Source organism: Suncus etruscus, chromosome 2 (genome assembly GCF_024139225.1).
Source record: "Suncus etruscus isolate mSunEtr1 chromosome 2, mSunEtr1.pri.cur, whole genome shotgun sequence".
NCBI lineage: Eukaryota > Metazoa > Chordata > Mammalia > Eulipotyphla > Soricidae > Suncus > Suncus etruscus.
Window position 1 is genome coordinate 135,324,847 of NC_064849.1, and position 20,391 is coordinate 135,345,237.

At 36.8% G+C, this 20,391-nt stretch overlaps 1 protein-coding gene across 1 annotated transcript in view; it reads right to left on the bottom strand.

Moving 5' to 3' along the window:
• The window catches only part of ARSB (arylsulfatase B), a 197,998-nt gene that overhangs the window by 68,133 nt on the left and 109,474 nt on the right, over nucleotides 1–20,391 (bottom strand). Inside the window, exon 5 of the mRNA XM_049769081.1 lies at nucleotides 18,984–19,227. Within this exon, the coding sequence (XP_049625038.1) occupies nucleotides 18,984–19,227 (244 nt within the window). The remainder of the gene's footprint in view (nucleotides 1–18,983; nucleotides 19,228–20,391) is intronic.

Genomic DNA, 20,391 nt, shown 5'->3' on the forward strand with positions numbered 1-20,391 from the left:
GAATAAGATACCAAGGGAATCCAGATAGGAAAGGAAGAAGTCAAGCTCTCACTGTTTGCAGATGACATGATACTACTTAGAAAACCCTAAAGAATACCAGAAAGCTTCTAGAAACAATAGACTCATATAGCAAGGTGGCAGGCTACAAAATTAACACACAAAAATCAATGGCCTTTTTATACACTAATAGTAATAAGGAAGAAATGGACATTAAGAAAACAACCCCATTCACAATAGTGCCACACAAACTCAAATATCTTGGAATCAACTTGACTAAAAATGTGAAAGACTTATACAAAGAAAACTATACTACTCTGCTACAAGAAATAAGAGAGGACACGCAGAAATGGAAACACATACCCTGCTCATGGATTGGCAGGATTAACATCATAAAAATGGCAATACTCCCCAAAGCATTGTACAGATTTAATGCTATCCCTCTAAAGATACCCATGACATTCTTCAAAGAAGTGGATCAGGCACTTTTGAAATTCATTTGGAACAATAAACACCCTAGAATAGCTAAAGCAATCATTAGAAAAAGAATATGGGAGGAATTATTTTTTCCAACTTTAAACTTTACTACAAAGCGATAGTTATCAAAACAGCATGGTATTGGAAGAAAGATAGGCCCTCAGATCAGTGGAATAGGCTTGAATTCTCAGAGCATGTTCTCCAGATATACAATCACCTAATTTTTGATAAAGGAGCAAAAAATCCTAAATGGAGAAAAGAAAGCCTCTTCAACAAGTTGTGTTGGTACAACTTGTTAGCCACTTGCAAAAAATTGAACTTAGACCCCCAGTTAACCTCATGTACAAAGGTAAAATCCAAATGGATGAAAGACCTCGATATCAGACCCAAAACCAGAAGATATATAGAACAACACGTAGGCAAAACACTCCAGGACATTGAGACTACAGGCATCTTCAAGGAGGAAACTGCACTCTCCAAGCAAGTGAAAGTAGAGATTAACAGATGAGAATATATTAAGCTGAGAAGCTTCTGCACCTACAAGGAAATAAACGCCCAGGATTCAAGAGCACCTCAGTGAGTGGGAGAAACTATTCACCCAATACCCATCAGATAAGGGGCTAATCTCCAAAATATACAAGGCACTGACAGAACTTTGCAAGAAAAAAATATCTAATCCCATCAAAAAATGGGGATAAGAAATCGACAGACGCTTTGACAAAGAAGAAATACAAATCGCCAAAAGACACATGAAAAAATGCTCCACATCACTAATCATCAGGGAGATGCAAATCAAAACAACTATGAGGTACCACCTCACACCACAGAGATTGACACACAGCACATAGAATGAGAACAAGCAGTGTTGGCAGGGATGTGGAGAGAAAGGAACTCTTATCCACTGCTGGTGGGAATGCCGTCTAGTTCAACCTTTATGGAAATAAATATGGAGATTCCTCCAAAAACTGGAAATCGAGCTCCCATACGATCCAGCTATACCACTCCTAGGAATATACCCTAGGAACAATACAATACAAAAATCCCTCCTTACACCTATATTCATTGCAGCACTATTTACCATAGCAAGACTCTGGTAACAGCCAACATACCCTTCAACAGATGGATGACTAAAGAAACTGTGGTACATATACACAATGGAATATTATGCAGCTGTCAGGAGAGATGAAGTCATGAAATTTTCCTGTACATGGATGTACATGAAATCTATTATGCTGAGTAAAATTAGTCAGAGAGAGAGAGAGAGAGAAATATGCAGAATGGTCTCACTCATTTATGGGTTTTAAGAAAAATGAAAGACATTCTTGCAATAATAATTTTCAGACACAAAAGAGAGGAGGGCTGGAAGTTACAGCCCACCTTAGGAAGCTCACCACAAACAGGGATTAGTTTAGTTAGAGAAATAACTACATTGTGAACTATCCTAACAATGAGAATGTATGAGGGAAATAGAAAGCCTGTCTAGAGTATAGGTGGGGGTAGTGTGGGGAGGAGGGAGATTTGGGACATTGGAGATGGAAATATTGCACTGGTGATGGGTGGTGTTCTTTACATTGCTGAAACCTAAACACAATCATGTATGTAATCAAGTTGTTTAAATAAAATATATATTAAAAAATTTTAAATATAATCACTCACTTTTAAGTCAAATTTCACTAAAATATCACAAAATATATATTATTTTATAAATAATTATTGGAGTTTGTTTTGTTTATATTCATTTCTCCTTTTACAAAGTCTAGGTGAGTCAGATATTTCAAAATAAGAAAATGACAGGTAATTTCAGTGACAAACTACTTATTGTAAACAAATCTTAATAGGTAGAATCGTCATGATGCAGAAAAGCAAAGAAGCAAAATCCCAGTGGTTCTCTTCCAAATGCAGCAATGATGTTTTTTTTCTAAGAAAATGTAATAAAGATGTGATACTTTTTATCAATAAAAGGTTGGAGACAGGAGCCAAGAAAACATAATCTGTAAAAGTGATCAATACAGTGACCATACACCCTTGGGAACCCCAAGTTATTAAATAAATCGGGAAAACAAAATGTATAGTTAAAGTAACCAAATAAAAGACTATAAATCTGAGTTTCTTCGAATGTAAAAAGTTATTAAATTCTCCAGACATATTGGCCAAAATCTTCACTATTATGTTATTCCCATCTGTTCCCCCAAGCCTCTGAAATTTTTATCATCAATAACCTCTACTTTCTTGGGCATGTTCCTCTATTCTTATGTTAAAAACAAAATTGCTAAATTCAATTTTTTTTTCCATTTTCAGTTCAAAGCGTGGATCTTTGAACAGCTGACGCCAGCTATTCTCACTTTGTCTCACATTGGCATGACCTGCCAGCATCTACACGCCAGAGCTGCATCTTTAAGCCTCTTACAATCATGAGGTGAACCAAGGGAGCCTGAGTATTGTTTTTGTTTTGAAATTTCAGGTAATTCCACAAAACAGTCAAGATTGCCAACTGCTGCTCGAGAGTAACCCTTCCCCAATCTTTGTATAGATAACTTAAGGGAGATTATTAAAATAGATACTGATTTATTCATACGAGGTACTGTTCCCAGGTGATACACATTACTGCCTGAGAACCACTGGCAAGACTCAGTTTCCTGGAGTCCCCTAACAAAGGATCTGGACTCTTAGTGATTCCTAAATAAGAAACATTTAGATTAGATCTGACCTCAGTTACCTAATACAATCACGCAGGGGGTAGAAACTATAAGAGAATGATAGCCCTGATTTGAGGTTGAACCTGAGCAGAAAGACTCATAAAACTGAACATAAGAGTATCAAGAAAAGTATCTAGGTATCCCCAAAGCATTATTTTTGAAAATTACCTTTATGCAGATTATAGTTTATTAACTACATCATGTACTTATTTAAGGTGGACTGGGTTTAATGGTTTCTAATATATTCAGTTACATAATCATAAACTATCTAAATTTTAGAATATTCTGTCTTTCTACAACAGCTATGCACCCATTAGCAGCCACTACTCATTTTCTACCTCCCCTAACCCTGGCCTTAGGCAGCCACTGGTCTTCCAAATCAGTCACTCATTCTGGATATTTCATACCACTGGAATTACAGGCCAGTGTTTCTCAACCTTTCTGACTTGTGCCACCCTTTTCAAATTTGCTTTACTCTTGTGGCCATAGTCTCATGCTATAGTAGTTTCTTTAATGACATTTTTTACCTGCAGTCCCATGGAATATCCTGTGGCCTATAGATGGTCTCTAGATGAGATATTCTGTCATAGGACATGTGACCTTCTAGGACTGGTTTTATTCACTTAGAGAATTTCCCAATTCATCTAGATTGTATCATGTAGAAAATGTTTCATTCCTTTATTTATTGAATAATATTCCTTTGGAAAATATAACACTTTTTCTTTATCTTCATCAGTTGAAGGACATTACAATTGTTTACATGTTTGGATACTATGAGTAACATTATAAATATTCATGTACACGGCTCTGCTTATATATTTAATTTGTCTTGAATAAATGCACAGAAGTAGAATTTCTGGGTCATAATGATATCTCTATATTGAACTTTTTGAGGACCTAATAAACTTTTCCATCATTTTAACTTTTGGGTAACCTAGTAAATTTTCCACTATTTTTCCACGAAGTATCTCCACCATTTTATGCATTCATGAACAATCTATGAGTATTTGGACTTCTCCACTTTATCATCAATACTTATTGATGTCATTTTTATTATGACCATTTAGTTAGAATGAAGTAATATCTCATTGTGGTTTTAACCTGCACTTTCCTAATCACCAGCGATGAACATCCATTTACCTAAACTTTATTCATTTCTATATCTTCTTTAAAAATGTCTCTGATGTAAGCAAACCATGAAAAATCATGGGTAATACTGACCACATAGCCGAAAAGGGTAATCTTGGAGGAGAGGGATGGTCAAGTCCCAGTCCTACTGAAGTAACGCTTATTGCACCCATCACAATGTCAATGCTATGTGTGACCTCTTTGGTTAAGGATTTTCCCTTTAGACAGTTCTAAAGTCTTCACTCTCTGAAACACAACATATTACTATCTCAAAATTTCTTAGAGACAATGAGAGAATGAGTTTTTAGAAGCCTGGAAAAGAACTCAGTGGCTAAAGGTCTTGCCAGGACATGCATGGAGATGATCTTGATATCGAATCTGTTAGGAAACTTTAATAATAAAGGTCCAGTGGTTTAGCAACACTGAGTGTTCAGCAACACTGGAAAAGTGTAAATTACTGACCTTAATCTCTCTAACAAGGGAGAAAAATTAGAATGTAGTTTTCCAGGATTAGCATCTCAGCCTCACAAATTTTGGGCTATATCCACTTAAGTCACAATTTTTCTACTAGCAAGATGTGAATCAAACAAATTACTTTTGGGCTTGTTAAGAGACTTGAATAAGAAAATACATGCAAAGCACACAGTGCTTGGGTTATAGTGCTGAAATAAGCTTGGGAAATAAGTGCTGAAATAAGCTTGTCACTTAAAAAATACTTTTATTGTAAAATATGGATTTGAATGCTGCCAAGATGGAAAAAACATATAACCACAGATATAAGACTATAACCTGAGACACAGACACAAGATTAAATGTAGATAAAATAGAACATTAATATTTCTATTCATTCTTACTGGCAAAAATTCTCCTTATAAATATATGATATAGCTAAAACTTTAATTTCAAACATATGTTGCAACTGTCTCATGTGAGTATCGTTTTAGAAAAATATAGTGACAAATATAGCTATGTCATATAGTCTACTCATTATGAACTGAAAATTTAAAAAGGTATATTGCAATATGTTATCTAGGAATTTTTCCTTATTTTTCAAATCAGGCAGATGGTATATTTTAGTTGTACAAGCAATAGTAATTTGACTAGACTTTATTCCGCTTGTGAAATTTAAATTTCTTAATAATAACTGATGATGATGGAATATAATTTTTCAATAAGTACAAACATTTGTAAATGGTCTTAGTTTTAAGAGAACCCTAGTAGTGAGTGTTGTTATTATGACAGATGTTTAGATCTCTGGCGATGGGAATAGAGTAACTGGCTCTAATTGTAAGGTATTCCTTATCCCTTATAAGTACAAGAGATTACTTATAAGGTAACCTCTTTTTTTTAGTAGGTAGAAGTCCAGCTGTATGATCAGGTGGATAAAGGATAAAGAAGTCTGACTGGGGGAAGGCAAGAAAGAAGCTGCTCAGCAAAGAAAGCAGCTAGCATAAAGACTCAAGGCAGAGAAAAAGCCATGGAATAAAGTGAGCTGACTCAGATGAAACTTTAACTGACTACTGCTTGTGAATTATTTCTCCACTGTTACCCTGATTCATCAGATTCATCTGCCTGAGGGGTTAGAAACACAGTGCCACACATCACAAAGAACAAGAATAATCAGTGTTGGCAGGGATGTGGGGAGAAAGGAACTCTCATTCATTGCTGGTGGGAATGCTGTCTAGTCCAGCCTTTACAGAATGGAGATTCCTCAAAAAACTGGAAATTGAGCTCCCATATGATTCAGCTATACCACTCCTAGAGATATGCCCTAGGAACACAAAAATGCAATACAAAAATGCCTTCCTCACACCTATATTCATTGCAGCACTATTTACAATAGCCACACTCTGGAAACAACCAAGATGCCCTTCAACAGATGAATGGCCAAAGAAAGTGTGGTATACACACACAATGGAATATTATGCAGCTGTTGAAAGATGAAATCATGAAATTTTCCTATACTTGGAAGTACATGGAATCTATTATGCTGAGTGAACTAAGTCAGAGAGAGAGAAAAAAACAGAATGGTCTCACTCATCTATGGGTTTTAAGAAAAATAAAATATATTATTGAAATAATTACCAGAGATGAGGGCCTGAAGGACTGGCTCATGATATGAAGCTCACCACCAAGAGTGGCAACTGCAGTTAGAGAAATAAATACACTGAGAACTATCATAACAATATCAATGAGTGAGGGAAGTAGAAAGCCTGTCTCAAATATAGGCGGATGGGGGAGGAGGGAGGAGGGGCATTGGTGATGGGAATGTTGTACTGGTGCAGGGAAGTGTTCTTTTTATGACTAAAATCAAAAACAATAATGGTTTTTAAATAATAATGGTGTTTAAATAAATATATAACTTATTTTAAAAAAGAAAAGAAACATGGTGCCTGGGTGGCCTCACCCAATATTATTTTATTTTATTTTTATTATTTTATATTTTAATTCAACACTAACTGGCTTCTTTGAGGCAGGTAACTGAGGCAGGTATTGGGGATTCTTACCAGACAAGGCTCACCACTGCAGTCCAGCATAAGTAGGCAAGAAATTATATAAGGAAGAAGAACAGAATCACGCATGTTCACTTTGACCACGAAAGGACAGAGACCTCATGTTTTGTGTGTGGCCACAACCACCATCATGGATTTAATTTGGGGTGATGCTCATTAGAGAACACTTATTATGTGCCACATACTACTTTAAATGCTTTGTATGTGTTGTATCATTTAATCTTCTATACTATGTCATAGATATATTGTTGCAACATAGTAGCTGGATGACTTAAAGATCACAGGGTTGAGCAAGGGGCAGAATCAGGTTTAAAATTCAAGCCCGCTAACTTCCAAATCTTGCACTCCTTAACTATGCTGTCTCTAGGATTCTGTGGGAAAGACCTCAGTATCTCCTTAGTGGACTATGTTTCCATTCATTCATACTATAGGAATGGGGGTATTTCCAAGCAGTGATGAGGATAAGGGAGAAACTGGGGCTTCTAACTTCTAGGATGGATGGGTCAATGCTCAGATCCATAGGGGCAGGGAGCATCAGGCCACCCCGATGTGTTCAGTGTGGGCATGAGAGGCCAGAGAGGGAAGGCATGACCTCTTGACCCTGGGCTTTCTATATAGTCCCTATGGATTTTCATTTTCAGTTTGTTTTAACACATATCCCTATTCACTTCCAAGTCTTTATCAGCAAAAGGGTTAATGACATTCCTACCTCCTTTTCTATTAAAGACATGGAAAATAGTATATGGTTTATTTTCTCTGATAAAATTTCAGTATTCAATTTTAAAGTTACAAATTTCACATTTTCTGGATTAGATATTTAAAAAAACAGAACAATGAAACACTGATCAGTGACTATTTTGCAATACACTATAAATATTTTTTAAAGTCTACAGTTTCAGACACTGAGATCACAGCACTGTCCATTTATAACTAGTTTCCAGTTTTTGACTTTCATTTTCCAACTAGCTAGAGGGTGGGGCAGCAAAGCATTTCCCATAAATAAGTGAAATCCCATTACATCCCACACTATTACCACTAGCTGCTGACCAACTGTCAGGAAAGATTCACACTCTACAGGCAGTATCACATTTTTGAAATGGAAAGAACCAGGGCAATATTTTCTGAGCTGAAATCTTGAAGAAGAAAAAAAAGTTACTGATCTCACAGAGTAATATCCATATTGTAAAACCTCTGTACACATTGTCATCATTGTTATCACACTGTCTAACTGATCTCAAGCCACTGAGGTGTGACTGTGTTCAGGCACAGCACTTAGTGTTTATACATATTTTTGGTGAGGTGGAGGGTTGTGAGGAGGAACTCCCAGCAATGCCAAAGAAGCTCGATTATATATTCTTTCACCAATCACCAAAAAGTTTCTATGATGTAAGTGTCCCTGAGATTCCACTTTTACATACATGGAAACTGATACATAAGCAACAAATAATAATTAATTGAGAAGACATGACTTGAACAAGATCTAACCCATGTTTCATTTTGTTTGGCTTTGGGACTATACACAGCAATCCTCAGGAGTTACTTCTGACTCTGCATTCAGAAATTACTCCTGGTGATGCTCAGGGGACCATATGGGTTGCATGGGATTGAATCTGGGTGGGCCACATGCAAGGCAAGCTCTCTATCTGGCATATTACCACTCCAGTCCTCACTATTGTTTTTGTTTCTGGACTATATCCAGTGGAGTTGGAGGTGGCAGACTGCTTAGGGAACCATGTAGTTGCAGGGATCAAAGCTGGGTTTCCTGCATGAAATACATATACTCCAGACTGTTGTACTAGCTTCCCTGCTCTAGAGTTCCCTTTTTTTATATCAATAAATTAGTAAAAATGTTGCGGGACCTACTTTCTTTGTTCTGTGAGTGAAAGTGATATTGGTTTTATGTAAATCCTAAACTCCTTGGAATGCTATTTTAATATTCAAATATTAATATAAAATAGAGCTTAATCATGTTAGTGAAAACATTTTAATAGTTTGCTAATAAAATATATAACACTCACTTGATATAGTTTAATAAAGGAGAAATTTTCTATTCATACATATTAGAGAATATTATTAAATTTTTAGAGTAGGTCACTTAGGAAGTAACTATTATTTTAAAAATAACTGGATAAGACCTATAATTTTTTATCCCCTCACCCTAGACCTGTAATATTTTTTACTCATTACTGAAAAATAATTGATAGGATTTTTGGGTTAGTAATAGAGCAAACCAGCAAAGCCTAATACTTGTTTCTTCCAGTTTCCATTATAATATCCATGAAGAATTACAAAGATGAAAACTGGCAACAGTGCTGGAAACTAAAGAGAAGACCAGATGCCAAAGTCCTGAGGGAATTTTTACTAATGCCAGTGCCTTAGAGATTAACAACATATTCTTGGATTCTATCAAAAGGATCTAAAATGGATTTTAAAGAAAATAGAAAAAGATTAATTCACTTTGTCTATCTTTGACCCTGGAATAAAGAGATGGTATAGTGTACATAGACTGGGCCATGATATCTGAGCTAGCCCCCATTGTTCTCACATCCCCTTTACAGTGGTATCATTCTCTTTGTCCACACATAAAATCTACATGGCAGGAAACAAGGAAACCAGCATTGTGGATCACACCCCAGAACATGAATCCACATAACAGCAATAATAGAAGGTAGAAACTCCCCCAAAGACTACATGCTGTGGGGGCAGAGCAGAGAAAAGCTTTAGTCAGAAAGGTTGGTAGGAGTCTAGAGCAATAGTACACCAGGTAGAACATTTGTCTTGCATGTGGCCAAGCAGGCTTTGATTCCTAGTATCCCATAGGGTTCCCCAAGCATTCCAGGAGTGATTCCTAGGTATAGGGCTAGTAATAAGACCTGGCTCTACTGGGTGTAGTACCCAAAACAAACAGAAAATGTAGGTAGAGAATCTAAAAGTAATCTATTATTCTTTAGACATTTTTCTTTACTTGAAAATATAACTTCTCAAGATTTTAATTTTTATTGATTTTGGGTTTATACCCAATGGTACTCATGGACAATTCCAGCCTCTTTCCTCAGAAATGAACCTGATTGGTGCCTGGAGGCTATCTGTGGTTCTGGGGAAGGAACCAGGGCCAGCTGTGTTTAAGGTGTTATCTATATCTCTCTGGCCCTCACAAAGATTTTAGACACACAAACACTTGGTAGTTTTTAAATGTAGGACTCAATTGGAAATCTCTATTATTTTTATTTCATAAACCATCATTATAGCATCTAATACTATGTGTCTTCAGAAATAGTGTCTAATGCTGTTTTTATTCAACAATAACACACACCAGGACTGAATAGGGAATTTGCCTTGCATGTGGCCAACCTGGGTTTAATCCCCGACATCCCATATTATCATATTTTCATCCCCAAGATTATCAGGTGTAACTTCTGAGTGCAGAGTCAGGAGTAACCCCTGAACACTACTGACTATGGCCCCCCAAAAAACTAGTAATATACATATTTAAGAAAATGTGAATTTCCAGATTTCCATGGATAATAGTGCTATAAAAATTAAATTTTCCCATATTTCTCTTCCTCTTTAAAAGCATACTGAAAAAGAAGGGGAAAAAAAGCCTCAAGCCTTACCCAAATTTAAACTGAAGAATGTTTTTAAATTTGAATGGGTGTATCTGGAGACGGGGGGGGGGGGGAAGAGAGAGAGAGAGAGAGAGAGAGAGAGAGAGAGAGAGAGAGAGAGAAACAGAGAGAGAGACAGAGACAGAGACAGAGAGACAGAAACAGAGACGGAGACAGAGAGAGAATACAGCAGTAAATTATCTGCCTCACACAATGCTAATTAAATTCAATCACTGGTACCATATTTGGTCCCCCAAGCACTGCCAGAAGTAATTCATGAACATCTCTTAGTGTGGTCACAAAACCAAAAACTAAACTTGTATGGACATGATAACAAACCATTAGAGCCTATACAGGTCAGAACTGGCACCATCTTGGGCAATACCAGGCTACCTTTTGCAAAAATGAGGGTGAGGGGAACTAATGAACAAGGCACTCAGATAATGTCTGCTAGACAGCAGAAAGAGAGATCCCACTAAGTGACAAAAGACAGCTAGATTATCTGAAACCTTGTGGCTCAGAGAAATGGCTACTGGGAAGTTGAAAGTAGAAGCTTGTAAGCACAATGGTTCTAAAAGGAGAAGACAAAGAACAGGGATCCTCTGGAAGATAAGTGGTAAGGGGAAAGGAGGAAGTCACCAACAAGCATGGTCCTACTGCAACTAGTGTTACAGAATCCTAAGACAGATCAGAGAGAGGGCAACATTTATTAAGAAAACTGAACTTCATCTAATGGAAAAAGGTGCTTTTGAACTAAAAAATAAACCGTCCTGTTCAACACTCCACCACAAGTGGCCTAGTATAGGTTTAGAAAAAGCTAACATCCATAAATATAATCATAAGCAATATAGAGAATGCAACATTTAAACAACATTGCCACAGAAGTGGAAAAAATAGAAAATGAGAATTCAAAATTTTTGGCAAAGGAATGCATTCTCTCACTATGGAAAAAAATAACAAAGCAGAAAAAAATGGTTACATGATACTTCTCAATATGGATTACAGATAATTAAATCAGCAACTGTTATTATTTTAAAAATACCATGGATCAGAAAGCTAAAACTCAAATGAACAAAAGACATTATTACATATAATTGACAGTATATGACAGCATAGAAAGATTAATAATAAGGAGAACTAAAATTCAAAGAAAAAGAAGTAAAAAGGATTCAAGAGGGGCCGGAGAGATAGCATGGAGGTAAGGCGTTTGCCTTTCTTGCAGAAGGTCATCGGTTCGAATCCTGGCGTCCCATATGGTCCCCCGTGCCTGCCAGGAGCAATTTCTGAGCATGAAGCCAGGAGTAACCCCTGAGCACTGCCGGGTGTGACCCAAAAACCACAAAAAAAAAAAAAAAAAAAAAAAAAAAGGATTCAAGAAAAGTGATAGAAACAGACCTGGCAATAAGATAAAAATCAATAACCATAATTTCTGAAGGAGAAACACAAAACAGTAGAGCAAAATATTTAAATTATAACTGAAACAAACACTTGAGTGCATAGACTCAAAGAACCTATATTTGAAAAAATTGATCTTGCAGGTTTACCTTTGAGACACAGTGAGCAAAACAAACAAACAAAAAATAATAATCTCTAGGGAGTGGCCTGGGCACACACCTTAGCTGATGTTGGTGTGGTCTTTATAAAATGAAAACCTCTGAGAAAACACCTCAATCTTTGACAAAGTGGTGGACATTAAATTACCAACAGCAACAGATACAAAGGAAGAGTTAGCTACAATATCAAGAAACTAAAGGGCCAGTGATGTGGCTTAAACAATAACACACTTGCCTGGAATGTGGGTTAAAATTTGAGGATGTCATGACCCTTGAGCACCATCCAGTGACCCTCATAAAAGCAATGATCACAATAAATAAGAGAATATGCAAGGAAAGAAATATAGGAATCAGCTGAAGAAATTTTCCATTAGTCTGGCAACCAAACCACAATACTCAGCTGCTGCCATGTCTGCTCATTAGCCAGCGCCAGAAACTCATTTTATTCTTGACAAAGACATAAACCAAGCTGCGAAAATATCATGGGTGACAACAGCTGCACAGCTCAAAACGTGGGCACTCTTGGGAGGGGAGAAAGAAAAAAAATCCCAACCCTGCTGGAGCCCTGGCAGCTGCATCCACAACCCACAACCACAGTCTTGCCAATGGTCAACTTTACTGCTTTACCACTGCAACTATGCCTAACTGACCAAAACTCCAGGTATACAAATATTTGGATTACAATCACCAGGACATTTTTGGAGTACAAGTACCCTCCCCTTGCCTCTTTATACTTCTGGGAATCTGGTAGCCATAAACACGTCCCACAGCCGCCACCGTATCAGTACCAGATCTTAGAATTTCTGGACCATGTGATGGCATAGGCAGTTGCTTGATACTAACAAATTTTTTTTGATATTGTCACCCTAGAAGTAATACACCAAATTAGATGTCAAAACTACATAGAAACCACCTAAGATTAACAAACAAAACCAATAACAGAATTATCAACTAGCAATTAACAGCTTAGTAAAATTCAAATAATGACTTACTGACCTCATTGCTAAATATAATAATTTTCACACACAGGAAGGAAATTTCCATTATTAAGGAAAAATGTTTTAATAAATAAAATTTCAAAGAATGTTGATGCTTAAGAACTCTTTAGTGAGGGGCCAGAGAGTTAGCATGGAGGTAAGGTGTTTGCCTTGCATGGAGAAGAATGGGTGGGAAATTGGTGACAATGGTAGAGGATCATACTGGTGGTGGGATTGGTGTTGGAACATTGGAAGCCTAAAATAACTAAAATAACTTTATTACCATGGTGTTAAATTAAGTTTAAAAATATTTTAAAAATTGAGTAGTGACATGGGGGATATTAAAAAACTACCACTAATATCTAAAGGCAAAAACCTACAAAATGTTAAGACTAAAAATATACTAGGTGAAATTAATAGAAAATCAGATCTTGGGAAAATACAATAAAATTGAATTTTAGCAATAAAATTATCCAAACTGAAAGAGAAAGAATATATTTTATTTACTTTTTATAAATAAATTCTGTAATTGAATCACAGTGAGATACATAGTTTCAAAGTTGTTCATGATTAAACTTTAGTCATATACTATACCATACACTTTACTAGTGTGCATTTCCCACCACCACTGTCCAGTTTTCATCTCCCCATCCCTGCCTGCCTCTTTGGCGGACATTTTTCTTCTCTATCTCTTCCATACTTTTCCTTTTAAATACTGTTATTTGCAATACTATTACTGAGGGGGAATCATGCATATCACCTTTTCTCCTTTCAGCACTCAGTTCTTGTCCAAAATTATCATATTTCCAACTATCATGATCATGACAGTCTCTTCTCTGCCTTAATTGCACTTCCCTACTGAAAGAACATATTTAAATTTAAAATCAGAGAGTAGAAAGAAAGATCATAACACTGATAAAAAAAGAGCTTGAAATAAGACCAGATATACTATGGGTTAAAACTTGCATTTATTAGATTCTAACTCCATCCTTGGCACTGCATGGTCCCTGAATATTGCTGGGAGTATTTCTGAGCACAGAGCCAGGAGTAGCCCCTGAGCATTAGGAGGTGTAGCCCCCAAAAGCAAAACAAGAAAAATTCTTAAAATAAAATTAAAGTAGGGGCTGGAGTGGTGGCACAAGCAATAGGGCATTTGCCTTGACATGTCTAACCTAGGATAGACCACGGTTCGATACCCAGCATCCCATATGGTTTCCCAAGCTAGAAGCGATTTCTGAGCATATAGTCAGGAGTAACCCCTGAGCGTCACTGGATGTGGCCCAAAAAACAAACAAACAAAAAAATTAAAGTATTCTTACGATAATTCTCAGACACAAAATAGAGGAGGGCTGGAAGGTCCAGCTCATGACATGAAGCTCACCACAAAGAGTGGTGAGTGCAGTTAGAGAAATAACTACATTGAGAACTATCCTAACAATGTGAATAAATGAGGGAAGTAGAAAGCCTGTCTAGAGTACAGGCGGGGGTAGGGTGTGGAGGAGGGAGATTTGGGACATTGATGGTGGGAATGTTGCACTGCTGAAGGGGGGTATTCTTTGCAAGACTGAAACCCAACTACAATCAGATTTTTAATCAAGATGTTTAAATAGATATTAGGGCCCGGAGAGATAGCACAGCGGCGTTTGCCTTGCAAGCAGCCGATCAAGGACCAAAGGTGGTTGATTCGAATCCCGGTGTCCCATATGGTCCACGTGCCTGCCAGGAGCTATTTCTGAGCAGACAGCCAGGAGTAACCCCTGAGCAATGCCGGGTGTGGCCCCGAAACAAAACAAAACAAAAAAACAAAACAAAACAAAACAGATATTAAAAATAATAAAAAAGTATTTCTATTAAATAGTAGGAAGAATACTCAATAATAACAACTGAATTATTTAAATTATTATTAAATTATTATACTTTATTTTACTCTTCAATAATAATATCAAGATAACATTTTATCATGTTACTTCAATATAATAATTCAGTGATTGTTTCAATTATTGAATACTATTATGATATTTTTATAACTACAATCTTATTTAACAATTAGTCTGGGTCATCTTATTAATATTCAAAATAAAGTAAAATTTAATTCAGAACTCCTTTTTTCCCACTTCTTTTTAAAATTGGTACTGGGGATAAACAGGGTCTCTTAGATGCAAGACAGGAGCTTCACCACTGAGCCACATCCCTCGCCCTTAGTTCAGAGATTCTTAACCACTGGCTCAATGGACTTTATACTTTTCTGGTATCTTTGACAGTGATTTATATTTCCTACAATTTTCTTCTTGAAGCTGAAGTAAAATAGAGTATTTATAATATTGAGTTGTTAAGGTATCTTACATTACCAGATATTTTATTGCTTCCTTTATCATTTTATATCATCTAGAAGAATTTTCCATTAATGAGAAAGAAAAAACATTGTTACCATAATTTCTTGGGACTCTTGTGTACATTAAGCTTAATTAGAAAATAAATAAGTTGAAAATCTACGCCGGCCCAGTGAGGCCCGACTGTGAGAAACTGTGAGTGCTGCCTGTGTGTGTTTGTCTCCTATCCTGTCTCCTGAACCTCTTGGAAGTGGGCCAAAAAGGGCCCAGAAAATTTGCTCTCCCAGAGGATCCAGAAGAGCATGGCCACACTCTTTCTAAGGAAAGAACACCACTGCAACAAGAAAAAAAAAAAATCACACTAAGAACTGAGCTGGATCACTGAAGCCCAGCATTTCTCCCAGGTCTGTCTTTTCTGCTGCGTGCTCGAGCCTAAGATTTGATCCTGTGTGAGACTTCATCCACGGAGGGCTCCCCTTCCTTGGAGGCAAGCCACCCACCCAGAAAGGGCGGAGCCAGAGGAGTGTGGTCGCACACATCATTTAGCCAATGAATACTACCACAACACGTAGAAAAACCCACAATACAAGTGTGACAATGGGGAAACAATGCAGGCCAGCATCAGACATAGAGAATGAAGATGACAATTCTGATGACCAGGGAAATAACTACACTAACAACTGGCATGACAATGTTAAAGAATGAGAGAAGTAGAATGCCTGTCGAGAATACAGGCAGGGTGGGGGATGGAGGGGGGGCATTGGTGGTGGGAATGTTGCACTGGTGAAGGGGGCTATTCTGTTTAAAACTGAAACCCAACTACAAACATGTTTGTAATCATGGTGCTTAAATAAAGGTTTATATTAAAAAAAAATAGTGGCTTTCCATAGCCTGAACTATCTAGTTCCACCTCTCAAATAGAGAGGGAGATGGTGGAGGGTACCAGGCTCGAACAGTTGTATGATCACTAAGTAGTAAGTTAGACACAGAGGGGACCACTTGTACTGGCAGTCCAGGGGATGAGGGTGGGGGATTGGGGATGCAGGATGGGAATGGGGGTGGAGGGAGGACAACTTTGGGGATGGGAATTCTTCTGATTCAATGTTAATATTTACCTAAAATATTATTGTGAAATATATGTAAGACACTTTGGTACAATAAAAAAATAAAATAAAATTCATGCTATAAAAAAAAATAGTGGCTTTCACTCCTTTGTTATTATATTATCTGTTCAAGTCAGCACCTGACAACATACCTTTCACTGAGACAAAAATAAGAACAAAAATTAAAACTTCCAAGTGTAACATTAAGGTTACTCCATTAAAACCACTAAAAATGTTCTTCAAGTGTTCTTCTTCGAGTCAAATATTAACATTCTTTTCTTGAGATCTGCAAACCTAAGTTCAAGTTTTGCTATGCATAGAAACTTTTGTTTTATTTCCTTTGATAATAAAGTGGTTGTTAATTTTTGCATTAAAATAATAGAGAGCTCAACAGATGGAGTATATGCTTTGCATGTAGAGGGCCTGGATTCTATTCCTAGTTCATTATGATTCCTCAAGCACTGTTGGGAGAGACCCTTAGCACTGTTAGGAGTAGCCCCACGAGTCCTGCATGGCGTGAACCCAGAACAAAACAAAACAAAATAAGAGACAGACATAAGCCTTGTAAATAATGTTTTAATTTTTTTCTATGTGTAATATAGAAAAAGTGAACAATTTCTAATAACAAAGTTAATTCTCTCTGAATTTATGTACATAGCTTTAGGTACTATTTTCCTGGAACTTCACAGCTTTGAGTCTCAAAGAGGTCTATAATTCAATTGCCAGGGAATAAATAACACTTCTTTGATTTAGATATTAAGATAGTGACCTCACATAACACACACTATTTCAAAAAACTTTAAAAATTATATGGAAGACAATCCAAACACAAACAACACTTAGAAGAAAATGTAAATGTTTAGTATATTTCATGATGAGAAGGTTTTCTTTTTGAATGAAAGAGAAAAATCAAAACAAGACTCACTTTCACTGACACACATGGGATAAATACCCAAATCAAAAATATTACCAACAGAAATTTTAAAAGAAGAAATTGTTTGCATAATTTTAGTAAAGCAAACAATCAACTGAGTTTGAGCCTTTGTATTACAAAAAAGGAAGGAAAGCAAAAGCAAAAAAAAAGACAGCCAAAAGATTTAACATAAGGGGCCAGATCACAAAAAAAAAAGTAAAGAAAAAAGAGTAAAGAATAAAAAACACAGTCAAAAGATTTAACAATAGTAGCCAGAGTCATAGAACAGCACGGAGGGTGCTTGCCTCACATAAGGCCAACCCAGGTTTGATCTCTGACATCTCAAATGGTTCCTCAAGCCGTGAGTACTGCCAGGTGTGGCAAAATAATAATAATAATAATAATAAACAACTTAAAAGCAAATAAAATAATAAAAAGTACTGTATAGTTATATTAAATATTTTAATATTAAATATAAAATAAAATGAAATGAACACTTTCAAAAGAAAACAGACATGAGATATTATATATAAATAAAATCTCTGGGCGTGGAGAGATAGAATGGAAGTAGGGCGTTTGACTTGCATGCAGAAGGCCGATGGTTTGAATCCCAGCATCCCATATGGTCCCCGAGCCTGCCAAAAGCGATTTCTGAGTGTAGAGCCAGGAGTAACTCCTGAGCCCTGTCAGATGTGACCCAAAAACAAAACAAAGTAAATTAAATCAAATCTCTGGAGACCAGAGCAATACAGCACAGTGGTAAGGCATTTGCCTTGCACGCGGCTGACCTAGGACATCCCATATGGTCCCCCAAAGCCAGGAGCAATTTCTGAGCACATTACCAGGCATAATCCCTGAGCACCACCAGTGTGGCCCAAAAAATAAACAAAAAATATTATAAAAATAAAAAATTAAATCTCTGCTGACGAAATAACATAAAAATGAATGTCTTTAAAAATCAAAGAGCATTTGCATTAAAAGGAAAATTCAAGTTAAGACCATTTTTCATAGACTATAGAAGATATTTTAAAGGGTTATGAAAGGAAATATTGTGAAGGTGACAACTAGTCACACCAATGGGATGATAGGACATTGATAATATTTTAGAAAAGCAATGCTATAATGTGAGTCAGATGTTTTAAAATTATCATTTATGGGGCCTGAGCAGTGGCACAAGTGATAGGGAGTTTGTCCTGCATGTGCTAACCTATGATGGACCACAGTTCGATCCCCTCGGCATCCCACATGGTCCCCCAAGCCAGGAGCGATTTCTGAGCACAGTTAGGAGTAACCCCTGAGCGTCACTGGGTGTGCCCCCAAAAACAACAACAACAACAACAACAAAATTATCATTTACTATAGCTAGAGAGATAATACAGGAGGTAAGGCAAGTCTTGAATGTGGCTGACCCCAGTTTGAATCTTGAAGCATTTCCAGGTCATTTTTCCAATTACTGAAAAAATTACTTAGATGTGAACACCACCACTTTCCCTTTTTTAAACAGAGTCGAACATTTAAAGAAAGCAGTATAGGAGCTGAAGCTGGGGGAGTGAGCAGAAAATGGGAGACATTGGTAAGAAGGTGCAAACTTGTGGTTAAAGCATCAACAAGTTCTAAGGCTCTGATTTGCAGCACACATGTCACAAGGCACTTTGCTGAGAAAGAAAGGAATAAGCAGAAATGATAGATACCTGATGGTCTTCCATACATCAAAGCCATCCAGGGGCTTCGTGCCATTGGTGCTACCCCCTGCTAGGTTCACCAGAGTTGGCAGCCAGTCAGAAATGTGGATGAGATTTCGGTTCTTCACACCCTTTTGTTTCAGCAAAGGGCTGGCCACAAAGCCCACTCCTCGAACGCCTCCTTCCCACAGGCTCCATTTTCTTCCTCGAAGGGGCCAGTTATTGCCTCCTGCCAGAGTCTGCCCTCCGTTATCTGAAATACAATCAAGTTTGGACATGAAGGCAAAGTTTACAACAGCATTTAAGAACAGAAAGTTTCTCTGTTGTTATAGCATGGTGCTCAGCTGAAAAGATGAACTAATTCCTCGTACCCTATACAAATAGCCTTTCCCCTATCAATACCAACTGCTAATACAGTGGCATAACCAGAGTACATTTGGCACATACTCACTAAGACCTTTAAATCTTCCATGATTTTCTGAAAGACAAGAAAGTTCCATAGGGTAACTGGGACATAACCCTGAACAAACTATGATCATACTGCAAAGGCATATATATAACTTTGTGTAACATAAGAGAAAAAAATCCAGGTAAGTCATGCTCCTCTCTTTTTAAAAAAAGGAACCCAAGAAGTTGTACACAGTGACCTAAAGCTCCTTATCAATGAAGACAATAGAATGCCTACCATTTAAATGGATAATGAAAGTTACTTTCTAACTCTCTACTGATTTGACCTTCCTTGGTAAATATGAATGTTGATATTTGATTACTGAGGGAAGTGTCTCTGTAAATAAAGCAATGGGGTAGAAAAAGGAATGATAAAAATTGTAAGATAAAGTTTCATTATGTATTATGTACCAGAATTAGATGACTTTTCTTCTAAGACAACTTAGACAATGAAAGACAGATATGAAGCCAGAGAAGAAGTTAGAAGAATGAAATATCTTACCAACCCACTGACCTCAAAGTTACATATTAGGTAGGATTATAAAAAGCAAAAAGTGAACTTTCTTATAACTGAGGCTATGGAATTTTATTATCTCCAAAGGAATCCACATACTTTAGACATATATTTTCAACAAAGCTTATTTGGATGCTATTATATATCAATTAAGCATTTTTTAAAAGAACCTCTCTTATCCAAATGAATCAGATGAGAGCAGTATAGACTTGTAATGATAGTATAGTGGGCAGGGTAATTGCCTTGCAAACGGCTAACCTGAGTTCTATCTCTGGTACCTCATATGATCCTCTAAGTCATCCAGGAGTGATCCCAAGTGCAGAGACAGTTGTAAATCTTGAGAACTTTCAGATGTGGCCCCAAGACCCCCCAAAAAAACATGTAATAGACTGTTCTGTACATATGTTACATATTAAAATTTAACAAATCAAGATCCAGGTCTTGAGAGATAACACA